Genomic DNA, 22,335 nt, shown 5'->3' with positions numbered 1-22,335 from the left:
GGATTTTTTTTTTAAAGTTAGGCTAACATTAAAAAGAAAGTAATGACGTTTTCCCAGCCCTGGCCAGTTCAGTCTGTGCAATCAAAATTTAGCAGGTGGGGTACAAGTGCATTCCATGTGCAATGTCCATAATATTCCCTTCCTCAGTACATCTGTACATTTTTAAACCAATCAACTTTTGCTCTGAGGTCAGAAGTGGGAGCCGGGATCTCCTGAGCTCTAACCTGATCTCTGACACTGCCTCACTGTACAGCCTTGATCAAGTCAATTAGGCTTTAATTTTCAAAAGCGATTAGTGATTTTGGGTGCCTAAGCTGAGACATATTATGAGGGCCTGAATTTCACCGAGCAAGTGCTCAACCCTTTTTGAAAATCAGGCCCCTCCCAAGTTAGGTTCCCCAAAACTGAAACACCCCAAATCACTAGTTACTTTTAAAAACGGAGGCCTTAATCTCCCCATGGCTAAGTTTCTCCTGGCTTTCTGATGGGCATGATACATACTTGTTTACTTCCAATGGCACTTTGAGGGTTGATTAGTTAGAGCACAGTATCAGAGCTATGTGATATAATCAAGGAAGTATGAAAATGGAGAGGCATGGTTCTCATAAGCTTCATTGTTTACATGAAAACCTCTTTGTTTCTCTTGGGGTCAATGGGAACTGTTTTCCCTAAGTCAATAGCCTTCAGGTGTAAGCTGTGCTATAGTCCTTGCGTAACATACATAAGTGTGGTATTTTGCAACAGGGAACAGGAAGGAAATACTCATCTGTTTAACGATGCATCAATAACATTAGCAAGCCCCCAACTAGCTATTTTGCAGAGGAAATGGCATAGTAGCCATAGCAATTAATAACCAGGAAGTAAGCTAGCTTGTTAGCAATGGTATTTATTCTCCTTAACCTGGTTCCCTTGAAATACATTTACAACAAAGCACTGAAAACTTGGCCAGTCTCCAGCAAAGGGTCTCCAGAGCCAGGTAGAGGAAAGGAGGAGGAGGCTGCATGCCAGATGGAGAACAAAGACTGATAAACTTTGGCTATTGATAGCAAAAGTAGGAAGGAAGGAGATTTTCCCAGCCCCTTAAAGTAATGCAGCACAGATGTACAAAAGTCTGCACAAACCAACCAGCCTTTCCCACAAGGAGACAAAGGTGGTACATCCTCTTAACAGCAGAGGGGGAAGGAGTTTGAAGAAAGTATGTATAGGCTAATATAATATAATTAGAGTGAGTCAAAATGACTCTAGTTTCAGACTGAGGTTGGACATCTGGCTTGAGGATGAACCAGGGTTAGAGCTCAGGTTCAGTGTCACCAAAACTTCATGAGTTGTTCTCAAGAGACTTCAGCCCAAAATGGAGGACCTCTCATTTAACAATCTCCTGCGAGTTCCACCATTTTGCGAAGCATCCAAATGGCTCTGGAAAAAAGACCCCTTCTGGTTCTTGGTCTGCCTCAGAACCAAAACCACACAGGTGAGTTTGAAACCAGGGATCAGGAGACCAGGGCATCTTGGGCCCATCTCCAGTTTTAATTAAATTGATCTGAACTCCAATTTAATAGTTTCTGGGTACCTCTGGACCTGGGCTGGTGAGTAATATACCTGTGTATTTTCCCATATTCCCTATGGTCTCCATTCTGTATACCTTTATCTGATGCCATGTCAGACAAAGCTGATCAGGAGGCCTTTCCTACCTGTACCAGAATTAGAATGGAGGCCTAAGAGAGCAACAAAAGAAGAAGTTTCTTCCATACCCAGTATCTACGTGCCTGTGGGCAAGTAGGGTGTGGAAAAGATACTGCATCCACAGACACCCCTGACTTCAAGCGTTTCAAACCCAGCTCACTTTCTGAGACAGATGGCAAAGTGATGAAAGCCCAAAGCCCAGTGAAATCAATGACCATTGATCTAATGACTATAATGGCCACTGGATCAGTCCTTCTCATTTGGAAACTGCTGATTGTTAATGCTTCTGCTTGCTCTTTCTGCTGGTATTTGCCTACTTAAATAAGCCACCAGCAACATCATCTCTTTGAAATGGACCTTTGCTTGAATAAGGCAACTAAGACATTTTGCCCGAGTAAGGACTAAGTAAATGGTGAACAAGAACTTTGGAATTTTGGCCGACAAATGTTCAGTCTTTTCAGCTGCCCTGTCTCCTATGACAAGACAAGGAAGTCAGAGTTCACACCACATGTCAGCCATTTATTTTTGCTAGCCCCCCAGCAGGCTAGCATTTAGAGTGCAACACTAGGCACCCACTAAGCAATACAGTGCCTTGCTGGTGATTAGGATCAACATTTACTTTCTACGCTGAGCACATGATGATCCCAGTGGGCCCCACTCCCTTCCTTCAATTCTGTGGGGCTCTGCCTCGGGCCTTGACATTTCAGTGCATTGCCTCCAGTACTAGCACACTGCTATGGGAAGAAGCAAATCCAAAGAGCACTTGCAGCCTGCCACAGCTCTATCAGCACAGCTGAGATGGGCCACAACCAGAACCATTCATCTGCACTTTGGTTAGGGAGTTGACTTAACACTGTTGAAGTCAATGAGAGTTTTGCCACTAACTGTAACAGTCCCAGTGTATATTTGTCTTAGCTTTTAAATTATTTTTAAAATGACTCAGTTTCTAACCCACCAATTTCTGATCAGTGTATCCTAATCTGTCCGTTGCCAGCGGTGACCCTTACTACACTCAGACCTTTATTCTAATTTATAGAGTTGTCTGAAGTGCAGGATACTTGCGCAGGTTTACACAAGTCACAGGCCAATCGGGAATTAAGAGAGTTAGTTCTAGAAATACTTTTTTTTTTAAATCCATATTATCTTTTCTGGAGAGAGTGACATTTGAATATTTTATTTACTGTAAAAACTGTCTCTTTACACTTCGGCAGAGTTCAACTTTATGCATTGATTTGAATGTTTATCAAGAACTTACCCTCTTTGTTAGGGGATGGACATTTCTGCCAGGAGTCTAAAGAGCTTTCTACAACTTACAATGGTGGTCCCCAAACTGTGAGGCGCAGAGGAACGTTCAGGTGGAGCACTGCGAGGCCTGGGCCAGCTCCCACGGGGCGGGAAGGGAGCACCACTGAGCCCCGCTCTGCCCCCAACTCCGCTCCGGCCCTGCCCCTAGCCCCAGATGCAACTCCGGCCCTGTCCTCAACCCCCGGCTGCGGCCCCACTCCTGGCTGTGGCCCCAACTGCAGCTCCTGCCCTGGCCACAGCTCTGGCCCTGCCCCAGCTCTGCCTGCGGGTCTGGCCCTGCTCCGGGCCCCGGCTCCCACCTGCGTTTGGGGACCACTGACTTATAGTGAACCTACAGTGCTAAAAATTTGCCTTTCTAAAAATAATATTACATATCACAATGGCACCACCTAGTGGAAAGTTATCACTAGTAAAATGGAAACAAATTCCGGTCACCACAATACTAATCTCTGCTAAACCAATAATATTTGAAAGCTTTATTTAGAGTTTCTCTTATTATCGCTGACATCTTATAGCTCCTACTTCAAACTGCAACATAAAATAGAATTGAAAGGGCACTGGATGGGTCAGAAGGGTGCTAATAAGAGACTGAGCCTTTCACATCAAAGTTATCCATTCAGATCTACCTGATGCAGGTGAAAGTCATGATTACCACCTAACATCTGATCAGTACCTGTATGAAGTGGGTGTAGTAGTCATCTATTTTTGTAATGATTATTTGTATTGCAGAAGCACTCAAAAAGCCCCAAGCAGGATGGGGCTGGACTCTGTACAGACACACAGGAGAGGTTGGGTTAAGGCATAAGGCACTATTGTACTTTGCCTAGGGCAACACCTCCAGAGTCATGTGGTTGTGTCAGAATCTCAGCTTTCGTTTCAAAAATAAATGTTTCTAGCCCTTGTGATTGGGAAGAAAAACTTAAATGCATAAACTGAGTGTAGCCAATGTAGCAGCGTCCGCCAGAGTCTGAAAACAGGTGGGAACTTTTCCATTAATCTCAATGATTCCAAGATGCACTTGCACTGGTGGGCACTGACAACACCACCCTTACTCATTCCTCTTGAATTTCATGAGGGTTTGGATTTAAATCCTTGGATCCAAACTCAGCTCTATGGTTTTGAGACAAACGCAGAATTGAAAAGGGGGGGTGTGGGGTGTCTATTTTTCCAGATTCATTCAGGCTGCTGCCCAAGATGTTAGGTATCTGCCTGAGTGTGCAGACAGCCTGAAAACAAAACATCCATCAGGGCTCGCTGCACTGGTCTCCTGCGGAAACAAAGGAGCCAGAGGGAACCTAGCACTGTTACTTATGGCCACTATTTAACCTCACCTACCAGGACTTTTGTACTATAGGTATATGAATATAATTTACAAGCACAAGGCAAATACTCCAAAAAAAGTTTCCATAAACATTCATTTGAATGTTTAAACAAATTCCCTTTTAATGTGTTGGGGTCCCTTTGTGTTCTTTTTCAGCGGAGATTCAGGTGAACAACCCTACTACCAGAAATATTAATCAAAACACCAAATTTTAAGCAACTGTTGCAAAATATTCATGGAACAGGAATTTAGAATTAATAATTGTGAGTATTTGCACCAAAAACCAAAACAACCCCTAAGCAGGGAACACTAACATACCATGTGACCTACAGTTCTATTCAAAATAGTTAATTTGACTAGCAATGACCCGCTTATAACTAGGAATTATTCAAGTAAAATTGTTTTTCTTGAACTTGTTATACAAAACATGGTCTGTGTGTGGACAATTCTCAAACAGGAGAAGGGGCAAAATATGTTGAAAAAATTATATGTTATGCATTTTTGACCCAGCTGCACTAAGTAATATAATGGCAGAGCATATTGTAGTTTCAAAATTATAAACAGGACCTAGAAACTAGATCAATGTTTAAAATTATAACTACTCAGTTCAAATCAAGGGACTGTGAAGCACAGAGGAAACATTGATTTAATTCTGATCATCAATAGATGGACACACACACTTGCCTCAAAGCTTCTAACCATTCTCCTGTTTTAAAATATATGTGTAAAATCTTACCTTGCTGGTCTCAGCAATAAAATAATCACAGCTGAAAGGTTTTGGGGGCCTGAATGCTATGGTAATGGTGCTTGAGAAATCCCCACAAGAGATTTAAGGAATGCTATGTAATAGGTCTCTGTTTACAAATTAGATATGCCCCCCAAATGGAAATAGCCAGAACAAAAACATCAAGAACATTTTTTTTTTTAAATTAAGCATCTGGATGATATCTTTTCTTATATTCTTATTTCTTTCCTTAGACTCTACACTTCTGTGATTTTCTTTCTGCTGCATTAGAAAGACAGAAACCTCTAGTATGTTGGCTATAGAGTGAATCTTCCTCAAATGCCATCTCTCTGCACACTACCTGTTCAAGCAAAATTCTGCTTTGATTTTTAAACACATCATCCATTGAGACCAGCACTAAGGAAACCAATTGAAAACTCCCTGCCCAGGGTTATAAGTTCAATCCTTGAGGGGGCCACTTAGGGATCTGGGGCAAAATCAGTACTTGGTCCTGCTAGTGAAGGCAGGGGGCTGGACTCAATGACCTTTCAAGGTCCCTTCCAGTTCTAGGAGATGGGATATCTCCATTAATTAATTTAATTATTTTAAGTACAACCACTTTATAGTGTGAGAAATGTAGGTCTGCATAACACTTTCCAGCTGTCACCAGCCTGGTCACCAGAGCTATCCAGAACTTTGTGGGCACAGTGAGGACAGAACCCCAGAATCTCTTGTTCCACAGCCTCAGCCCCCTATCTCTTGAGCTAAAGGAGAAACAATCTGTTAGCGATAAAGGCTATTTTTTACACAGGAGTCTAAGGGTGTTATGGTCAGGATTGGGGTCCCTAACTCCCTTAGGCCTTGCTACATGAGAAAGTCTCACTACTATGACTAAAGATGTGATTTTAAACTGATTTCTTTCACCGGTGCAACCTCCTGTAGGGACACTATTTGTGTTTTAAACCAAATTTATTACAGCTTAGTTTAAATTGATTAGGGATCCATTTAGAATACACTGAAATAAGCCACTCTTAACTGACATCAGATTGTCCACACAGGGGCTTGTACCAGTTTAAAAAGTGATTCAAGTCAAACCAGTGCAGCTTATCTAGACCAGGGCTTAGGCTCCTTTGAAAATCTGTCATAGAGCTTGACACACAATTAAGCAGTATCCATCCAGTAGAGGGCAGTGGCCAACACGTCACAAGGACATCCCCATGTCTTTCCAACAATATTTGTATTTAATCTTTAATGAAAGATCCCCCTGTAACAAGGACTGTCTGCTAGGAACTCAACTTATTTCTAACTTATGGTAAAACACACCCTTTGGGCTCTGCCTCTACCCTGGATGCACCACTGTAAATGCCTTCCTACTACTGCAACTTTCAGGGCAGTTGGTCACTCATTGCAACAGATAATGTTAAAAACTCTTCAGGGCCTGTCTGCCACAATGGCTTCCCTGCAGCCCAAAGTCATCTTCCCCCCCTTTCCCCCTGACGCACCCAATATCAAGCTCTTGCTTCCTTCCTCCCAGAGTTACAAAGCTGCACTAAACACTTACAGCACTGTAAATCAAAAGTAACTCCACTCTAGCCACTGGAGTTACACTGTTGTAAATGGCAGAAGAAGGAGACCCTTTGAAGCCAGCAGGGACGTCCTTACCCATACGCAAAGTACGCAGCTGCGTGCCCCAAATTTCCTGGTGCCCTACGCAGTTGCATGCTGCTCCAGTGGCCAGCCCGATCCCCCGACCGGCTGAGCCGCCCAGGAAAGCCACAAGGGGGCTGTGTAGGGCACCAAAATGGCTAGGGACAGCCCTGGAAGCCAGGTCTTCCAACAAGCTACCCTCAATTAACATTTGTAAATTCTGCTTTTCCATGAAGTGGGAATGCGGCTTTGAGAAGACATTGAGTTCCCCTTACTGAACTTCTGGCTCCCTTCCAGAGATGGTCCCAAACACGCACCTCCAAACGCGTTGAACTCCAGATCCAATAGCATGGTTCAGGATCCATCTCTACCACCATCTCGCTTTAATCTAGAAGGGAAGGCAGCACTGTATAGGAACTAGGATTTGAAGAAGAAGGACGGACATAGTTCATATATTCATATCTTGCCTCTTTTGGCTCTGGGTTTGTAAGATGTTTGTAGAGCTTAGAATATCAGAGTTCACCCCCTTTATAAATTGTGTTTAAAAAAAAATAAAAAAAGCCCCAAGGTTTATTTCCAAAACACCACTGAGTCAAGGTTACCCTTGTATGTTTGTATCTATTTGGACCTATTTTCAACTGTAAGGCACCTAGAACACCACTTACAGGTGCCCGAAACATTCATCATTAGCGTTACGGTGCAACTAAATATGGACTTCTCAGATAACCTGTCCTGTGTAACCAAGACATTGCCAAAATGTTAACTTTTCCCTTCTGTGCCTTTGGCATTTATGGTATGTTTTAAGTCGTATCTCAGACACTGCTGAGGAATGGCACAGAGATACAGAAACACAGCATATGTTGTTTCCTTTAAATAGAATTACAGGATTTATTAGAGTTCTCTCTCTTCATTTTAGGACAACACTATTCGCTTGAACATATGGTCTAGATACACCACTGTCTTACATTGGCACAAACGCTGCCATCAAGGTCCTGTCCACCCTGGGATCTACCCAATGTTAGCTCCAATTGTGGTTAAATATGGTTGTAGCTAATGTGGGTGGGGACGTTTCTGTCTGAGAACCATATGAGCCAAACTCTACTATAGATATGCACCACTCCCAGGCTGTGTTTTAACACTGTTCTAACACACCCAGCTCTTAGACAAAAATTCACTGATCACACTGGTCAGAAAACCATACTAGAAGCCTCCTAGTAACAATTATGTTTAAGCACTTAGGTTGTGTTCAGAACCCAGGAGTCCTGACACCTCAGGCCTCTGTTTTAACCACTGGAAAATATTGCCTCTGCTAGGCAGAATCTGGACTGATTCTAGGAGCATAGAAGTGTTTATGCAAATCTTATCAGCAACATCCGTAATTTTAACTTCCTCAAATCTCTTGTCACATCCCCATCAAAGAGACTTTTACCAGCATAACTACTATTTCCTCATTCACTACACTTCGTTTTTGTAAGAAAATGCTTAAACTTGTGATCATTCCATTCTTCCTCCTATCCTGCTGTAAGCCATGGATCTGCTATTTATCAACTGCATCTTATTCCAAAGAGGGATCATTGACTAATTTTGCTCAAGTTCTTCTTCTCTCTTTTAGTTCAATCCACTCAGGAGAGTCAAAAATCCAATGAGAAAGATAGCGGTAAGTTTTCATTTTTCATTTGATGTTATTTACATGAACCCTTTAGAAAAAAAGTCATGTCATTGTGAAACAGAATAATTCCATGTTGTACAAATTTTTCTCCTTGTTCTCTTTAGTCACACATGGAATGAGATAGTTACGTGATTTTTTCCCCTTGCTAGATAGACTGTGTGTACATTCAGAAATGTTTGAAGTTTTTAAAACCCCGCTAGAATTGCTGAACAAAATAACACAGTTTCCCTATTTTATGTACCGTAGCTGGCTCTAGAAAGGAAAGCAGCGTTGTATAGGAACTAGGATTTGAAATACTAGAAATACTGTGATTTACATGGACTGGAGCTCAGCATTATCCTATAGAAAGAGTTTGCAGACTTTTTTCTACTGTTACATTTATGATGATTCCATGAAAAAAAAAATTACATTAACAGAAAGTTGTCAGCCACTTAAGAATTCCAAAGTCAGGGTAGGCTAAAGTTAAAGCTGCTCCCACAACCGTAACTCTGCTTGTCTGTGCGTCTGTATCATTACAATACTGTCCATATACATTTTCACATACTATTTCACAACTAATTAAATAATGGATCATGCCCTGTTTCCCATAGCTTTAGATACACTACTTTCATTGCTATAATGACTCAGCAGAGCTTTTTCGGCTTAGATTTTTTATATCTGTTACCTTCTGTGTTCAGATGTGTGTTTTACTATGATAGTTAGCAGCCATGTATGGATGACTGAAATTAAAACAGATGGTTCAGCCTTTCCTAGGACCTGAGTAGCTAAATATAGTCTGGGGCTTCCTCCTCCCACAGAAATGTCCATGTCACAGGCAGGAACTTTGGGTGGAGAAGAACAGCTCTATGAGAATCCCCTTTTGGGAGATCTCTGCACACCATAGGCAGCTGTTCTTCCCCATACTCCCCGGGCGGACCCCCAAAGGTTAAGACTCATTGAAGGGCAAGAGCCCATTCTCTTCTTTTCCTGACACAAAATCTGAGTTTCAGGAAAAGATTTCCTCAGGGTGAAGATTATTAAGCTGTGGAAGGGACGGGAGGAAGCCTTGTTGCTTGGAACAGTCCAAACTATTAATTCTAAAATAGGGAGCAAACCCACACTGTCCAGAAGACAGATTTAGCAGGTCTTTTCCATCTCTAGATACTCTGCTCTGAGCTTTTTGTCACACTGAGAAGCTACTCAAAGGGGTGTTGTGAGGATCAGTTAATGGGTGTAAAATGCTTTGATAATATTTTATGCATGCTGCTATTTTTACTCCGTCTAAATTTCTACCTTGTACCTAGGAAGGCAGGTGCAGAATTCCCCATAAGAGAGAAAAATAGTTTGTACTCTTGGGAGACAATCTTCCTCCCTCCCATTCCAAAACTCTAAGAGATTTCAAGGGGAGCAAGAGCAGGAGGTTTTACTCCATAGTAACCTTTGTGAAGGATCTCTACCCACTTTAAAAACATTCACTAAGGGTTTGATCTTATAAGCCTACTGTGTATGAAATTCCACTGAGGACCTAGTGCACAGAGCCCTTCCAGACTTGGAACATAAGCCTCACAACAGCCCTGTGCATTAAATTAGCTCTATGAGAGTGAAATGCTCTGTCCAGCGCATTTCTTGTTCTTTTTCAGTTGTTAGTAGGTGTCCTTGTTAGTTCCTGCTGAGAGTGTTTGTTGGTATCTGCCGTTTACCACTGATAAGCTGCGTCATTTTGTAGATAGTTCCTTGTTCACCACAAGCAGCTGCATCCTCTACTTGTGTAGCCAGATTATCAATATAATTCCATTTGTCCACTCTCACAAGGCATTTGACCTCCCGATGTGCCTGGCTATACTGCTCGTGGTATTTGTCTTTTAGCTTCTGGGATTTTGTGTCTAAAACTTTTTTCTTCAGGACTCGTCTGGTTTCTATGGCGTTCCCTGTGCTGGGTGTAATCCACTCTTTCCTTCTCTTCTGCCTGTAGCCTAGACAGGCTTCACTGCTCAGTTTATAAATTGCTGTTACTTTGTCCCACTTCTTGTTGATCTCTTCATCTGCATCAAAGATTTGCTGAACAGGAGGCAGAAGAAGATCTTGATATCAACACAGCCTGCAGAAGGGTTGGCCTGCCCCCACACTCACCAGCAGTGGCGGGAAGCAGAGCGACCCGGCCCCATCCCTCTCTGCTGCGCCAGCTCCCACCGCGTTGCTCCGCTTCCCGCTGCCACCGCTGCTGCTGAGTGCGGGGGCGGGTCTGACCCCTTCCTCCAACCTCCCTCCCCCAAGTGACAGAGCTGGGAGCTGGGAGAGTGGAGCGGGCTGGGTCCGAGTCGCTCTGCTTCCCGCTGCCACCAGTTAGTGCAAGGGGTGGGCCTGACTCCTGCTGCTGGCGCCAGCCCCCCCGCTAATCCCCCGTGCTGCCCTGGGCCTCCCTGCCCTGCTCCTGCCCCCCACGGCCCTGCAGTCCTCAAGCGCAGTCCCCTCCCCCACGGAGGGGCTGGCCCCACAGCAGAGCGGCCGCTCCCCCCGCAGGGGGGTGCAGGTGCGCAGGCTGTGTAGGACACCACCATAGGTAGGGACAGCCCTGCTCCTGTCAAGGATAACTTGAATGGAGAATTGTTCAAGGTAAATCCTAAATTAGCAGCATCTATCCTGACCCCTCTATTTACATCAGCCTGGGAAAGGGAAAAAGTGCCAGATGAGTGGACCAATGGGGTTATAGTGAAGATACCAAAGAAACGGACTCTCAGTGATTGTAATAACTGGCGTGGTATCACACTTTTACCTGTACCAAGCAAAGTATTGTGTAGGATCATAGTCCAATGTATATCAGAGGCAGTTGATAGCATTCTCAGAAAACAGCAAGTTGGTTTTCAGAAAGGGCGTGGATGCAGACCAGATCTTCGCTCTATGAATCATCATAGAATAATGCTTAGAATGGCAATGACAACTCTACATAAATTTCATAGACTTTGAGAAGGCTTTTTATAGCATTCACAGGACCAGCCTATGGTGCATTCTGGGGGCATATGGAATTCCTTTCCATATAATCAACGTCATCAAAAGCTTCTATTTCAACTTTACATGCAGTGTTGATCATAGTGAGCTCAGTTTTTAAGTCAAAACAGGAGTACGTCAGGGACAAACTTTGCCTCATCTCTGCACACCATAGGTCAGGGGTGTGTCATGTCTGCAATCCTCTTCAACATTGCCATCAATTGGGTAATGCAGCGTACAACAGAAGACATACCAAGAGGCATTAAATGGACACTCTTCTCATCCCTTGAAGACCTGGACTTCGCAGATGATGTCACTCTCCTGTCACATACCCAACACCATATACAAGAAAAAACAACTCAACGCATTCAGCCAGCAAATTGGACTGAAAATCAACCACAATAAGACAGATATCATGACCTTTAATATTGCCTCACCATCACCAGTACAGATAGAGGATTATATTCTCACCAATGTAGAAACATTCACATACTTGGGCAGCACCATCAGCAAGAACGACGGAACAAGCCAGAATATCCCGAACAAAATCAGTAAAGCCAGGAACACCTTCAGGAGCTCAAATACAGTCTAGAAATCATCAAAATACAACACCAAAACCAAACTCAAGATTTATCAGAGCTGCATACTTTCAACACTACTTTATGGTGCAGAATGCTGGGGAATGAGAAAGTATGACATGTCCAACCTGTCTTCATTCCATACAACCTGCCTCAGAAAAATCCTCTGTATTTTTTGGCCCAGAACAATCTCAAACCAAGATCTATTGACACAGTGCAGCCAAGAGGATCTGAGCACCATCGTTGCCAGAAGGTGTTGGAAATGGATCGGTTATGTGCTTCGGATGGAAACTGATTCCATCCCTAGAGTAGCAACAAGATGGACACCTGAAGGCAAGTGAAAATGAGGCCATCCGAAAACAACATGGCGAGGAGTTGTGGAAACCGAGCTGAAAAACCTGGGGCACAGCTGGGGAACCATTGAAAGACTTGCCAGAAATAGACAGGAATGGAGGAGCTTCATCACTGCCCTAAATATCAGAGGCGTAATAGGAACATGATGATGATGATTAGAGTGAAGCGTCTGGTGAGTGACCACCCAAGGGATGAGCAACTTCCTCCACTAGTTTAGTCTTTGAAAGTCAAACCAAATTCCCCTGGAAACCATGAGTGCTCTGGAAAGAGGTTGCTTAACATGGGCTTGGCTATGGGATGTGGTTCTTAGAGTTAGTTTCACTGGGTGTCCATTTTACAGCGGGGGATACACAAAGAATATATATTTCAATGTGGATGCCTCAACTTTATGTAGTCTGCTTATATGCTGAATAACCTTCATTTTTCAAGTTAATGGGAATTTTGGGGAACCGAGCTCTTTTGAAAACCTGGTCTAAAGTGTTTACATTTTTTCATCTGTAATTATAAAAATGCTGCCCAGGAGTACTTTACCTTACCATTATTTCATTTGTCTAATGCCATAGTTACCTGCAAGAACAAAATTCTCCCCTATGGCTGTCTGAAAAGAATTAGTTTCTATTTTTGACCTTCTGAAAAATCTGTCACAATGTTGGCCAATTAGATTAGATATGTAATTACCACATACTGGTTGGCTCAGAACATTTATCAGGAGGAATTTTTGCTGCACTCGCTCAGATCAGATACGTAGTTGCCTACTTTGTGATTAGCTTGTAAAAAAGCATCAACAGGTTTTTCCCCTCTATCCTCTTTGGGTTCTAACTTCATCAGCTCTTTGGCACACTAGTTTTAAAAAACATTATCCCAAAGAAATGTCTGTGGCCAAAATGGGGGAAGATCTGCAGATATTTCCAATGAAAAATATTCCGAAGACAGGTAATAATCCATATGATCAATTCATGTTTCAAACATCAACATGTTTTTGCCCGAGAGGCTGTCTTGGTCAACATTTAGCATGAGGGTCAATAAATCTTAGCCATCACATTTCATAAACCAATGGCTCCAACTCACAGGCATGTGATTGGGCACTGGTAAATCATGCTTCTGTGGCTGGCATGCTGGGGCCCCCTTCCTTACACCCTGGATAAGTCTCTGTATCTCATTCAGTAGGGCCAGCTCAGATAATGCTCAAGTCTTCAGCTGCAGGGGTCCCCCCAGGACAGGGGGGTCACAACTCCATTCAGAGACAGGTGATCCGGTTAGCATGATGTTTCCTACTCAGACTGCAGGGCCACATTATGCAAGATGTTTTGTGCTGATTGGGGTTGAGGATGACTTGAGCCATCATAAGAAACAGGACACCTCCACCTTTAGTCTAGCTCTGGATGGTAATACTGTGGGTCCCCCTTTCCGCTGTCTAAAGAGGAAATCAACATTCAGTTTTCCACTAACTCTTCACACACACAAACACATACAGCCCAGTTATGGACACATTACCTTTCCATTTCCCCCGGACAAGGACTGTACTCCCCAGCTGAAATGACAGATGAATTTGGAGCAGGTAGCAGGAAAATATTTGTATATTGAATCTTGAGTCTTATAGCCATGGAGTCCAATAACTGAGGTTCCATGGAACACAGGTGTTGCCCCAGTCCTGATGCCCTGGGCATCTAGTTCTCCGCATTTCTCTGCCAGTGGGTTGGAAGGTATTTGTGAATTGTTGTTTTACTCAGAAATGTTTCTTTTCCCCAGAGCAACTGTCTAACCCTGAGTTTGGATCTCTCCAAAAGAGCTTGGAGGTAGAAATTGGCCAGAATGTGACCCTGTCCTGTCAATCCACCAATGGCTCTCTTCCTATCAACTATACATTTTTTAGAGGAAGTCAGAATCTGTGGCCGATTATACCGAAGAAAGACAGGAATGCAGCTCTGTTTAACCTAACTATCAGTTCTGCCAGCGACGTGGGGGAATATAAATGCAAAGTTGAAAACAGAATCTCCAACAGTTCAAAATACAGCAAGAGTCTCAACTTTACGTTACTAGGTAGGGGTTTGTGTGTATCTGCGACATTTTTCAACATCAGGAAATGAGTGTTCATAATAATCCATCCCAGCTGGCCTGATCCTGTGAGCGGCTGGAGGCACAACCCCACGGCTGTCTGACACATAGCACCATGCAGGACCAGGCACAAGCATTGTGCCATAACCCTCCCCAACCCATTCAGAATAGTTTAAAAATTATATTATGCATTAACATGTAAACGCCAAGTCCAGAGAGGGCTCTGGCAGCTGGAACTGCAGTCAGACGGGGGCCACATGAGCTGCACCCTCCACATGTGTAAGAGACCACCTAGATCAGACCCTATAGTTTTACTGTATAATTGTTCCTGCATATGCACAAAATAGCTTGCAGAGTACAATCCATGACCATCTCAGGATTGTGCTGCCATGTGACCTTCCCCCTTCCTTGCTATCAATACCTTAACATTTGAGCAGCAAGACTTCTAAAACAGAATGCAATTTCTTTCAAAGGGATAGGGCCATATACTTTTCGGTCCATTCATCCTGTAGCAGCCGCAGCCAGCAATCCTGAAAGGCGTTCTGGTAGAAAACAGTGTTCTAGAACACAGTGTGCCCCTGTCTAGAACGTGGACCGCTCCACAGCTGATGTGAATCAGCATAATTCTATTGGAATCAATGGAGCTCCATTGATCTAGGTCAGCTGAGGAGCTGTTCTCTTGTTTGTAGGTCTCAGTTTTAAATCTCATGTTTGCCTTGTACTTATTTTTGCATTCCACTGGTTACTTTACAGATCCAGTGTCCAAACCAGTGCTGAGCACGACTACTCCCCAAGTGAAGATAGGCCAGAACGTGACACTGTCTTGTCACTCAGAAAATGGCTCTTCTCCCATCAACTACATATTTTTTAAAGGAAAGAAGTCTATGTCATCCAGAATATCTATGCCAGGGAAGGCAGCAGCTAAGTTAAATGTAACTATCAATTCTCCCACTGACTTGGACGACTATAAATGCAAAGCTGAAAATAATATCCCCAATAATACAAAATATAGCAACAGTCTCAACTTTACACTAGCAGGTATGTGTTTGTCCTACCTATTACTAATAGCATCTGATGATGAGCTTTTAATGATCTCTGCCTGTCCATGTAAACTGGGGTAGCAGGTCCAGCAACAACAAAAGCATGTCAAAGTCCCTGATGGAACTTTTAGTGCCCGGTAGCAGGGTCCACATGGCATCTTAGGGCACAGTAGGTTAGAGCGCTGGACATTCACACCTTGGCTTGCTGTGAATAAGCCCTATCCACAATTTTTCCCACCATGATTTTACTCTTGAGGTGCATGGATATAACAAAAGAAACAAAGCCAGAGCTTTTAATTTAAACAGAGCCCAATTCAGCCCGTAAACCAGCACTCTAAGAACAGGGCATGAAGGGACACTACCAAGGAGTTACTTTTATATAGGCTTGGCAGAATTAGATTTTTATATATACACCCACATACATATATATACACCCACATGTATGTGGGTGTATATATAATTTCAACAGATAATATCCATGTTTATTTTTAAGGATTTTTATTTATAAGGATTTTTATTTATTTAATTTTTCAATTGTGTGGAATTATGGGAGGGGGTTAGACTACGGAGTGAGACAATAATTATTTAATTACAATGGACATTGAGATATAAAAAGCTAAAGCTTTACAAATGATAATACACAAATCATCACCACACATCAAAATATACAAAGCAAATATCCTCAAATTAAACTCCAGCAGCATTTTTCTTACTTTGCCTATCTGTAAATTTCAATGATCATCAATGGAAATATTTTTTCATCGTTTGTGTTTGATGAAACTCACGTTTACCAACACTGACTGATAAAAATCTAATCCTTCCAAGACCTGCTTTTATAGCCTTCCCTGGCTTTTCTCTGAGTTTATCCTGTACACCTGCAGGACATCTTAGCCTAGAGCCTACTTCCTGTGATAGGGCAGGATTGTACCCCTCTGCATCTGTAGGTTTTTAGCATGGAGCCAGTTCTTTTTCTCTCTAGGCTCAGGTAAGGACCCCTCACCTTGCCACAGTCAGTGTTATTAACAACTGCTACTCCACTTCTCCAAACTGTAACAGAAAGACTGGGCCTTCATTTTAATAGAAAGATAAGTACTTGGAACATCTTGCCACACCTGATCTTGCTCTCTACAGACACTCTTTCTCCTATTGACAGAAGAGAATGGCGTTTCCTATCCCCTCCGCATTTTTCTTGTGCTGCTGTTTCTGCTGGTGGTGACAGCAACTGCCCTACTGGTTCCATTTCTGATCCTGCCTTGGTGTAAAGCAAGTGAGTTTTTTTTTTTTTTGCTTCTCCAGATTTTCATTGTAAAATAGTGCTTCCGGCCCTTGTTACACTCGGTGTCCTTGGAAATGGAAGGCTTAGCTTCCTGTCTGCACATCACACACTAAAGCCTCCCCCTTTCTTAGCAGCAGGTCTCAGTACTCCCAAAGATGCCTGGTCCAGATGGTATCTCCCGGCCAGCTCCCATTACATTGGAGGGGATGGCCCAATAATATAAGCTTCAGGATGATAACATCAAGATTCCCAGGAACTGCTGAGTTAAATCCAGTTAGGGTTAAATTATTTCTTCACCTTTTTGAGGTAGATACTGTATTGGGATCTTTCGGAGGAGCCCTTAGAAAACCAATATCCAATCTCTTCTGAGTGAATGCAGATCCGGTGGCACTTTTCTTAAGAGAAGTTTGCCCTTGGGTAAAACGCTCTCCTCATTCTAGTGGACTGACTCCTTTTTGCTCTCCATGCTAGAAGAAGCCACATTTCAGTGAGACCATACATATATAAATAAAGGGTGGATATAAATGCAAGGTAATAAGACCAAAGAGGCACCATTCTCCATCTTTTGATTGACTCCAAGTCTATCCTCAAAGCCAAATATCTCTCTTCATACCAAAGCAACATGTTTTCAGGCTACATTTTAGGTCCCAAAGGCAAAAAGTTACACATGTGCTTATCTTCATGAACATGAATATTTTTGCTGAGGTCAGCGAGACTGCTCACATGCCATAAGTTACACATGTGCACAACTGTTTGCAGGATCAGGGGGGTCTTGGCGTCCAAAATTAAAGTAGGAAAGCAGTTTCTTTTTGCAAGGACCCCATGATATAGCACCAATACTTGCTGCCTTTGGGAGCAATTTCCTCTTCCCATACCATCACGTGAAGTAAAGATGCAGTCAGGCACGATTAGTACTGCTTGCTAAGGAATGATGTTCATCGGGACTATAAAATTATTTAAAATATCTAACAAACCCCCAAAAAATCATGGGACACACATTTTTGGAGCAGTTGATATTTTTATCACTTGAATAATTTTGTTTTCTTTACATCTTGCAGGAAAACTGAAGTCAGCTGGCTCCTCAACTGGTTTTGTTTCAACGGACAAAGCAACAGGGTCTGAAAACTACGTGACATACACTGAGATTGGTAAATTCCAAACTGCTCTTTCTTTAGTCGTGGGACTCACATGCAGGAATCTGGCTAGATAACGTTTATGGATGATGCCTTTTGGTCTCAAATGGGGAAGATGGGAAATGGGTGATCACTACAGGCAAGTTCCTAACCCAATAGAACTCTCATTGACCTTGACTGGAAGTTGCTCAGCATCTCTCAGGATCAGGCCCTATATATGGGCATCTCATGCCAGCCCAAGAGCCAAATTGCAGCCTGGGGAATGACATTCATTAGAAAGATCCTTAGAAACTTATGTGAACTATCCCTCAGGTCCAATCAGGACAGAACTAGAAGGAAAGTTCGTGTTTGGGTGTCTGTGGAGGTATTGGTAAGGGAGTGACAACCACAAAGCAAAGAGAAAATGAAATACTAGCAAGTAAAGCAGAGCCTAGATTTATACAATAGCACCTTGCTAAAGTGTGGAAAGGATTTCTGGGTTGCCAGCAAAAGTGAAAAACAATTGCACAGCTTCTGCATTTTGCTTTGTATTCTTCAGCGTATATTTCAGTTCTTCACTCTCAGTGTCGCTCAATGCTGAAGAGATTCAGAGCCACTTTCCCCCAAAATGGAGCCACAAAATAACTGGGCCACAGCTGACAGCCTCCATGTTGTGTTATAACTAAGGGTAAAATTTTGTCACAGACATCACAGATTCCGTGACTTTAACAGACCTCTGTGACTTCAGGGCTAGAGCAGCTGTCATCCCCCTCTGCTGCAGCGAGGCTGGACCAGCAACAGTCAGCACCAGCCACAGAAGCAGTGGCAGGACCGGCAATAGCCAGCAGCCAGGCCCCGGGGCTGATGGTCAGCCCCCAGGGCTGGAGTGGCAGCTGGGGCCAGCGGTCAGTCCTCGGGGCTAGAGCGGCGGCCGGTGGCTAGCTCCCAGAGCTGGAGCCGCAGATGGCTGTCAGCCCATAGCACCAGGGCTCACACTGTAAGTTTCCCTACTCCCTGATATTTTTAGTAAAAGACCAGGTCAGGGGCTTCCGTGAATTTTTGTTTACTGCCCGTGACCTGTGTGTGACTCACTAAAAATACCCATGACAAAAATCATCACCTTAGTTATAACATTGTGGGCTAACATACCTCATAATAAAAACGTTGCAGGACAGACACCATGCCAGGATTATCTTGAAGTTCTGTCATATGTCTCGTGACCAAAGGCTTTATCTCCGCCACCCCACTTGGAGGCTGGGAAAAAGGGAAGATATCTCTCTATCTTCACAACCCCTGTTTCTAGCAACTGGAATGAAGATGGGAAAATGGGTGTTTTTCCTCTCTCTCCCTCCACCTGTCTGCTAGGAGGAATGGGGAGGTATTCTGGCTGCTCTGCACCATTAGCTCTGCATTCCCTGCAATTTTTCACATCAGGTAGAGAGTCCTCAACTTGCACTGTCCAAGAGTATGTAGAGGGAGAACAAATACAGACTCTGTGAGAGGCACATGTGGGTCTTATACCACAGGCTGAGTCTCAGTGCTTTCACAAGCTTAAATTCACCAAGCTGTAATCTCCTGCAACTGAACCTTGAACTCTTTTTCACTTGTTTCCATCCAGAGTATGCTAAATCTGAAGAACTGGAGTACGCCAACATACTGATTAGAAAAGAGGAGGAAGATAGGAAAGGTAAAAGGCTTAGATTGTGACCATGGGCAAAATGAAGCATTTCACATTTTCAAGTTCTTACAACTAATGTTCTGGAAATGGAATAAAAACTGATTTAAGCACAAATGTGTGTATCCCAAACATGTCTGTGGATTAATGACAAAACTACCTCATGCATTTTGGAGTTCACTGTGCATTGATAGCATAGTCAAACGTTCACTTGCAGTAGGGCCTGACAACTGCCCAGTCTCACTCTTTGTAAACCACTTTCACTGCATGCTCCCTCTTTGCAGAGGTTAAGCACAACTCCCTATGGAGACAGATCCCTTGTGGTTAGCATTCAAAGGGCAGCTGAAGACAAGAAGGATGAAACTAGAATTAATTTCAGGCAGACTCTAAAATACCCCCCGAATTTGCCTTCAAGTGTTAGCTACCAGCATCTAGACTACTGGGTTGGAGGTACAAGGTAGGTTGTTTATTTAAAGGGAGGACGGGTGTTTCTATTGGTTTGAGCACAGGACTGGCTAACCGAAACTCCCATGAACTAACCTGTGGCTAACACTGACTCTGTGTATGACCACAGTGACTATTTGAGCTCTTTGACAATTTCTCATCTTTAAAATAGGAATAATACTTTCCCACCTTGTGGATGTTATGAGTGCCTATGAATTTCCACACAAAAATCTTCATTAAGGTGAACTAAGGTTCAGAGTACATACAAATAACTTAAGGGCAAAAATCTTTACAAGAATACAATAGTTAATTTGAACAAACCCTCAAAAAAAAATCAGGAAACTGTTAAGATTAAATATGAAAATCACAGTGTTGGGAGGGTGAAGTGGCCCACACAAAAAAAACCCAAACCAACCAACTTTATTTTATTAAGTGGTCTGTGGAATAAATAGTTAAGACTGCCTGCTACAGAGAAACTTCTCACTGCAGTTAGAATCCTTGACCAGAAGAGAACTACCAATAACCGTCAGATCCCAAATGCAACAGCTTCATTCTGAAACTGTCCTATTTGTGTCGTTAGTTATTGAGCTACAAGAGGCATATTTAAATATAGCTCGATTACTGTAGACTTTAAGGGTTATTGACTGTGTCTATTCTGACTTTTAGTGAACATGAAGGCAGATACTACAGTTGTCTACTCTGAAGTCATCATAAGAGATGGAACGCAACAAGGTAAGTTTCCTCTCTGATGATTTACACGAGAGAGAATTATATAAAATATTTTTTAAAGAGAACCTCTACCTTGGTAAATTTTGCTAGCACCACCGTGCCTGTATAGGAAGCGCATAAGCAAACATTTAGATGCTAATTTCCCCACCCTAATTATTTTGCAGTCAGAAGCGGATGTTAATCTCCTCCCCTGCTAATATTAAAGAATGGGTTCCTCTCCCTGACTTTTAGAGATTCCAGTTTGATCAAGAAAAAAAAAAAACATGTTAGAAAAAGAAGTTCATTGATGCCCAGATTTCTGATTCCTTTACTCATGCACAGTACCTTACTCCACAAGTAATGCCACTGTCACTAATGGGACTAGTTGTTTAAAAAAAAAAAAAAAAGGTACTATCAACATGGTGGTGCAACTGGACTCTCCACTGGCATTACTCTTTTGATGTATCGGCGGGAAGGAGTAAGCCACCAGTTAGCTAACATGGTCCAGCTATAAGGCTCTCACACAGAGAGTTTTGCTCCTGTGCTTGTCAAGAATTTCAGGAAATAAAACAGGATTTTAAATAAGCAGAGAATAAAAAGGCCTTGTTTAGCCATAGTTCTCTTAAAAATCTGTCCCAGTAGCTGCTTACTTGGCAAGATGTCTCCCTAAAGGATCCATCATTTGCCTTGCTAACTACTACTGCCTGCCAGGGAGCAGCTTCCCAGGACTCCTGGGAAGGTATTGAGCAGGACTCCTGCCTAGTATTGCCCCAGTCTTTTCCATTTTGGGGAGTGGGACTTGACATGACCCCCTAATACTGTAAGAGTTGACTATTTCCCTGCCACAGCCATTTCAACTCAGACCTATACACCTGGGTCCCAGCTACAATACTTAAGGGTATAAGACCAGTACATTACCCACTCCATATTGCTTCCTCACTCACCCTGTAGCAAACAATTTTCCCTATCTACATTAATGGATTACTTGAAATAAAATGTTTACAGCTTAGTTCTTCAAATTGTTCTGGTATCCTTGAAAGGCAGAACAAACAACTAATATGTTATATTCAAACCAGACATCACAGCAGTCTAAAGGCTGAACTGGAAAACAGAGGCCATCTAGAGAAACATACTCACCTAGTAACAAACACTGCTTTCTCTAAAAGCAATGCATCCAATGGCTTTGCTTTTCAATTGACCTTTTCCACATTTAAGCTTTTGAAAGTCTCAACTCCCATTTATCTTCCCATTGCAGCAGAGACCGGCATTTGTCACCATATATCGGCAACATGCGTATTATCTAGACTCTCAACCAAGGAAAACTTAGGCTATTTTCCATAAATTGGATTTCTTCCAGGAGACCAAATCTTCTAGGACATCTTTGAGCCTGCACTGCAGAAAGAGGCAAACCCAGCTCTGTCCATCAAGGGTAGAACAGGGCTAAGAATGCACATCTGCAGAGTTTACCAATTAGGAGAACTTCTACAGCCAGGAAAACTTTATCAAACTGGCAGGCTCTGCAGCTGAGCATGATTAGCTCTGCCCTACCTGTGGTGGATAAATATGGTTTTGCCTCTCTCAGTGCAGGCTGGAAGAGGTGTCCTGAGCCTGCCAGTTTGAGATAAGGGTAAGTTCTCCTGGCTGTGAAAGTTCTCCAATTGGTAAGCTTTCCAGATGAGCATTATTTGCCCTGCTCTACCCATGATGGACAGAGCTGCATTATCCTCTTTCAGCAGTGTAGGCTGGAAGATCTTCGTAGAGGATTTGGATTTGATAGAGA

At 42.9% G+C, this 22,335-nt stretch overlaps 1 protein-coding gene across 1 annotated transcript; it reads left to right on the top strand.

The window, feature by feature from the left end:
• Window positions 1–1,352: 1,352 nt before the first annotated feature.
• MILR1 (mast cell immunoglobulin like receptor 1) lies at window positions 1,353–21,896 on the top strand. Its single transcript, XM_054047588.1, has 9 exons — window positions 1,353–1,471; window positions 8,293–8,337; window positions 13,995–14,285; window positions 15,054–15,338; window positions 16,494–16,607; window positions 17,675–17,764; window positions 19,347–19,415; window positions 20,514–20,579; window positions 21,811–21,896. Exons 1-9 carry the CDS (start codon window positions 1,411–1,413, stop codon window positions 21,894–21,896), a joined length of 1,107 nt encoding a protein of 368 aa, XP_053903563.1. The 5' UTR covers window positions 1,353–1,410.
• Window positions 21,897–22,335: the final 439 nt, after the last annotated feature.

This window comes from Malaclemys terrapin, chromosome 13 (assembly GCF_027887155.1).
Source record: "Malaclemys terrapin pileata isolate rMalTer1 chromosome 13, rMalTer1.hap1, whole genome shotgun sequence".
NCBI lineage: Eukaryota > Metazoa > Chordata > Testudines > Emydidae > Malaclemys > Malaclemys terrapin.
This window is presented reverse-complemented; position numbering and strand designations above follow the sequence as displayed.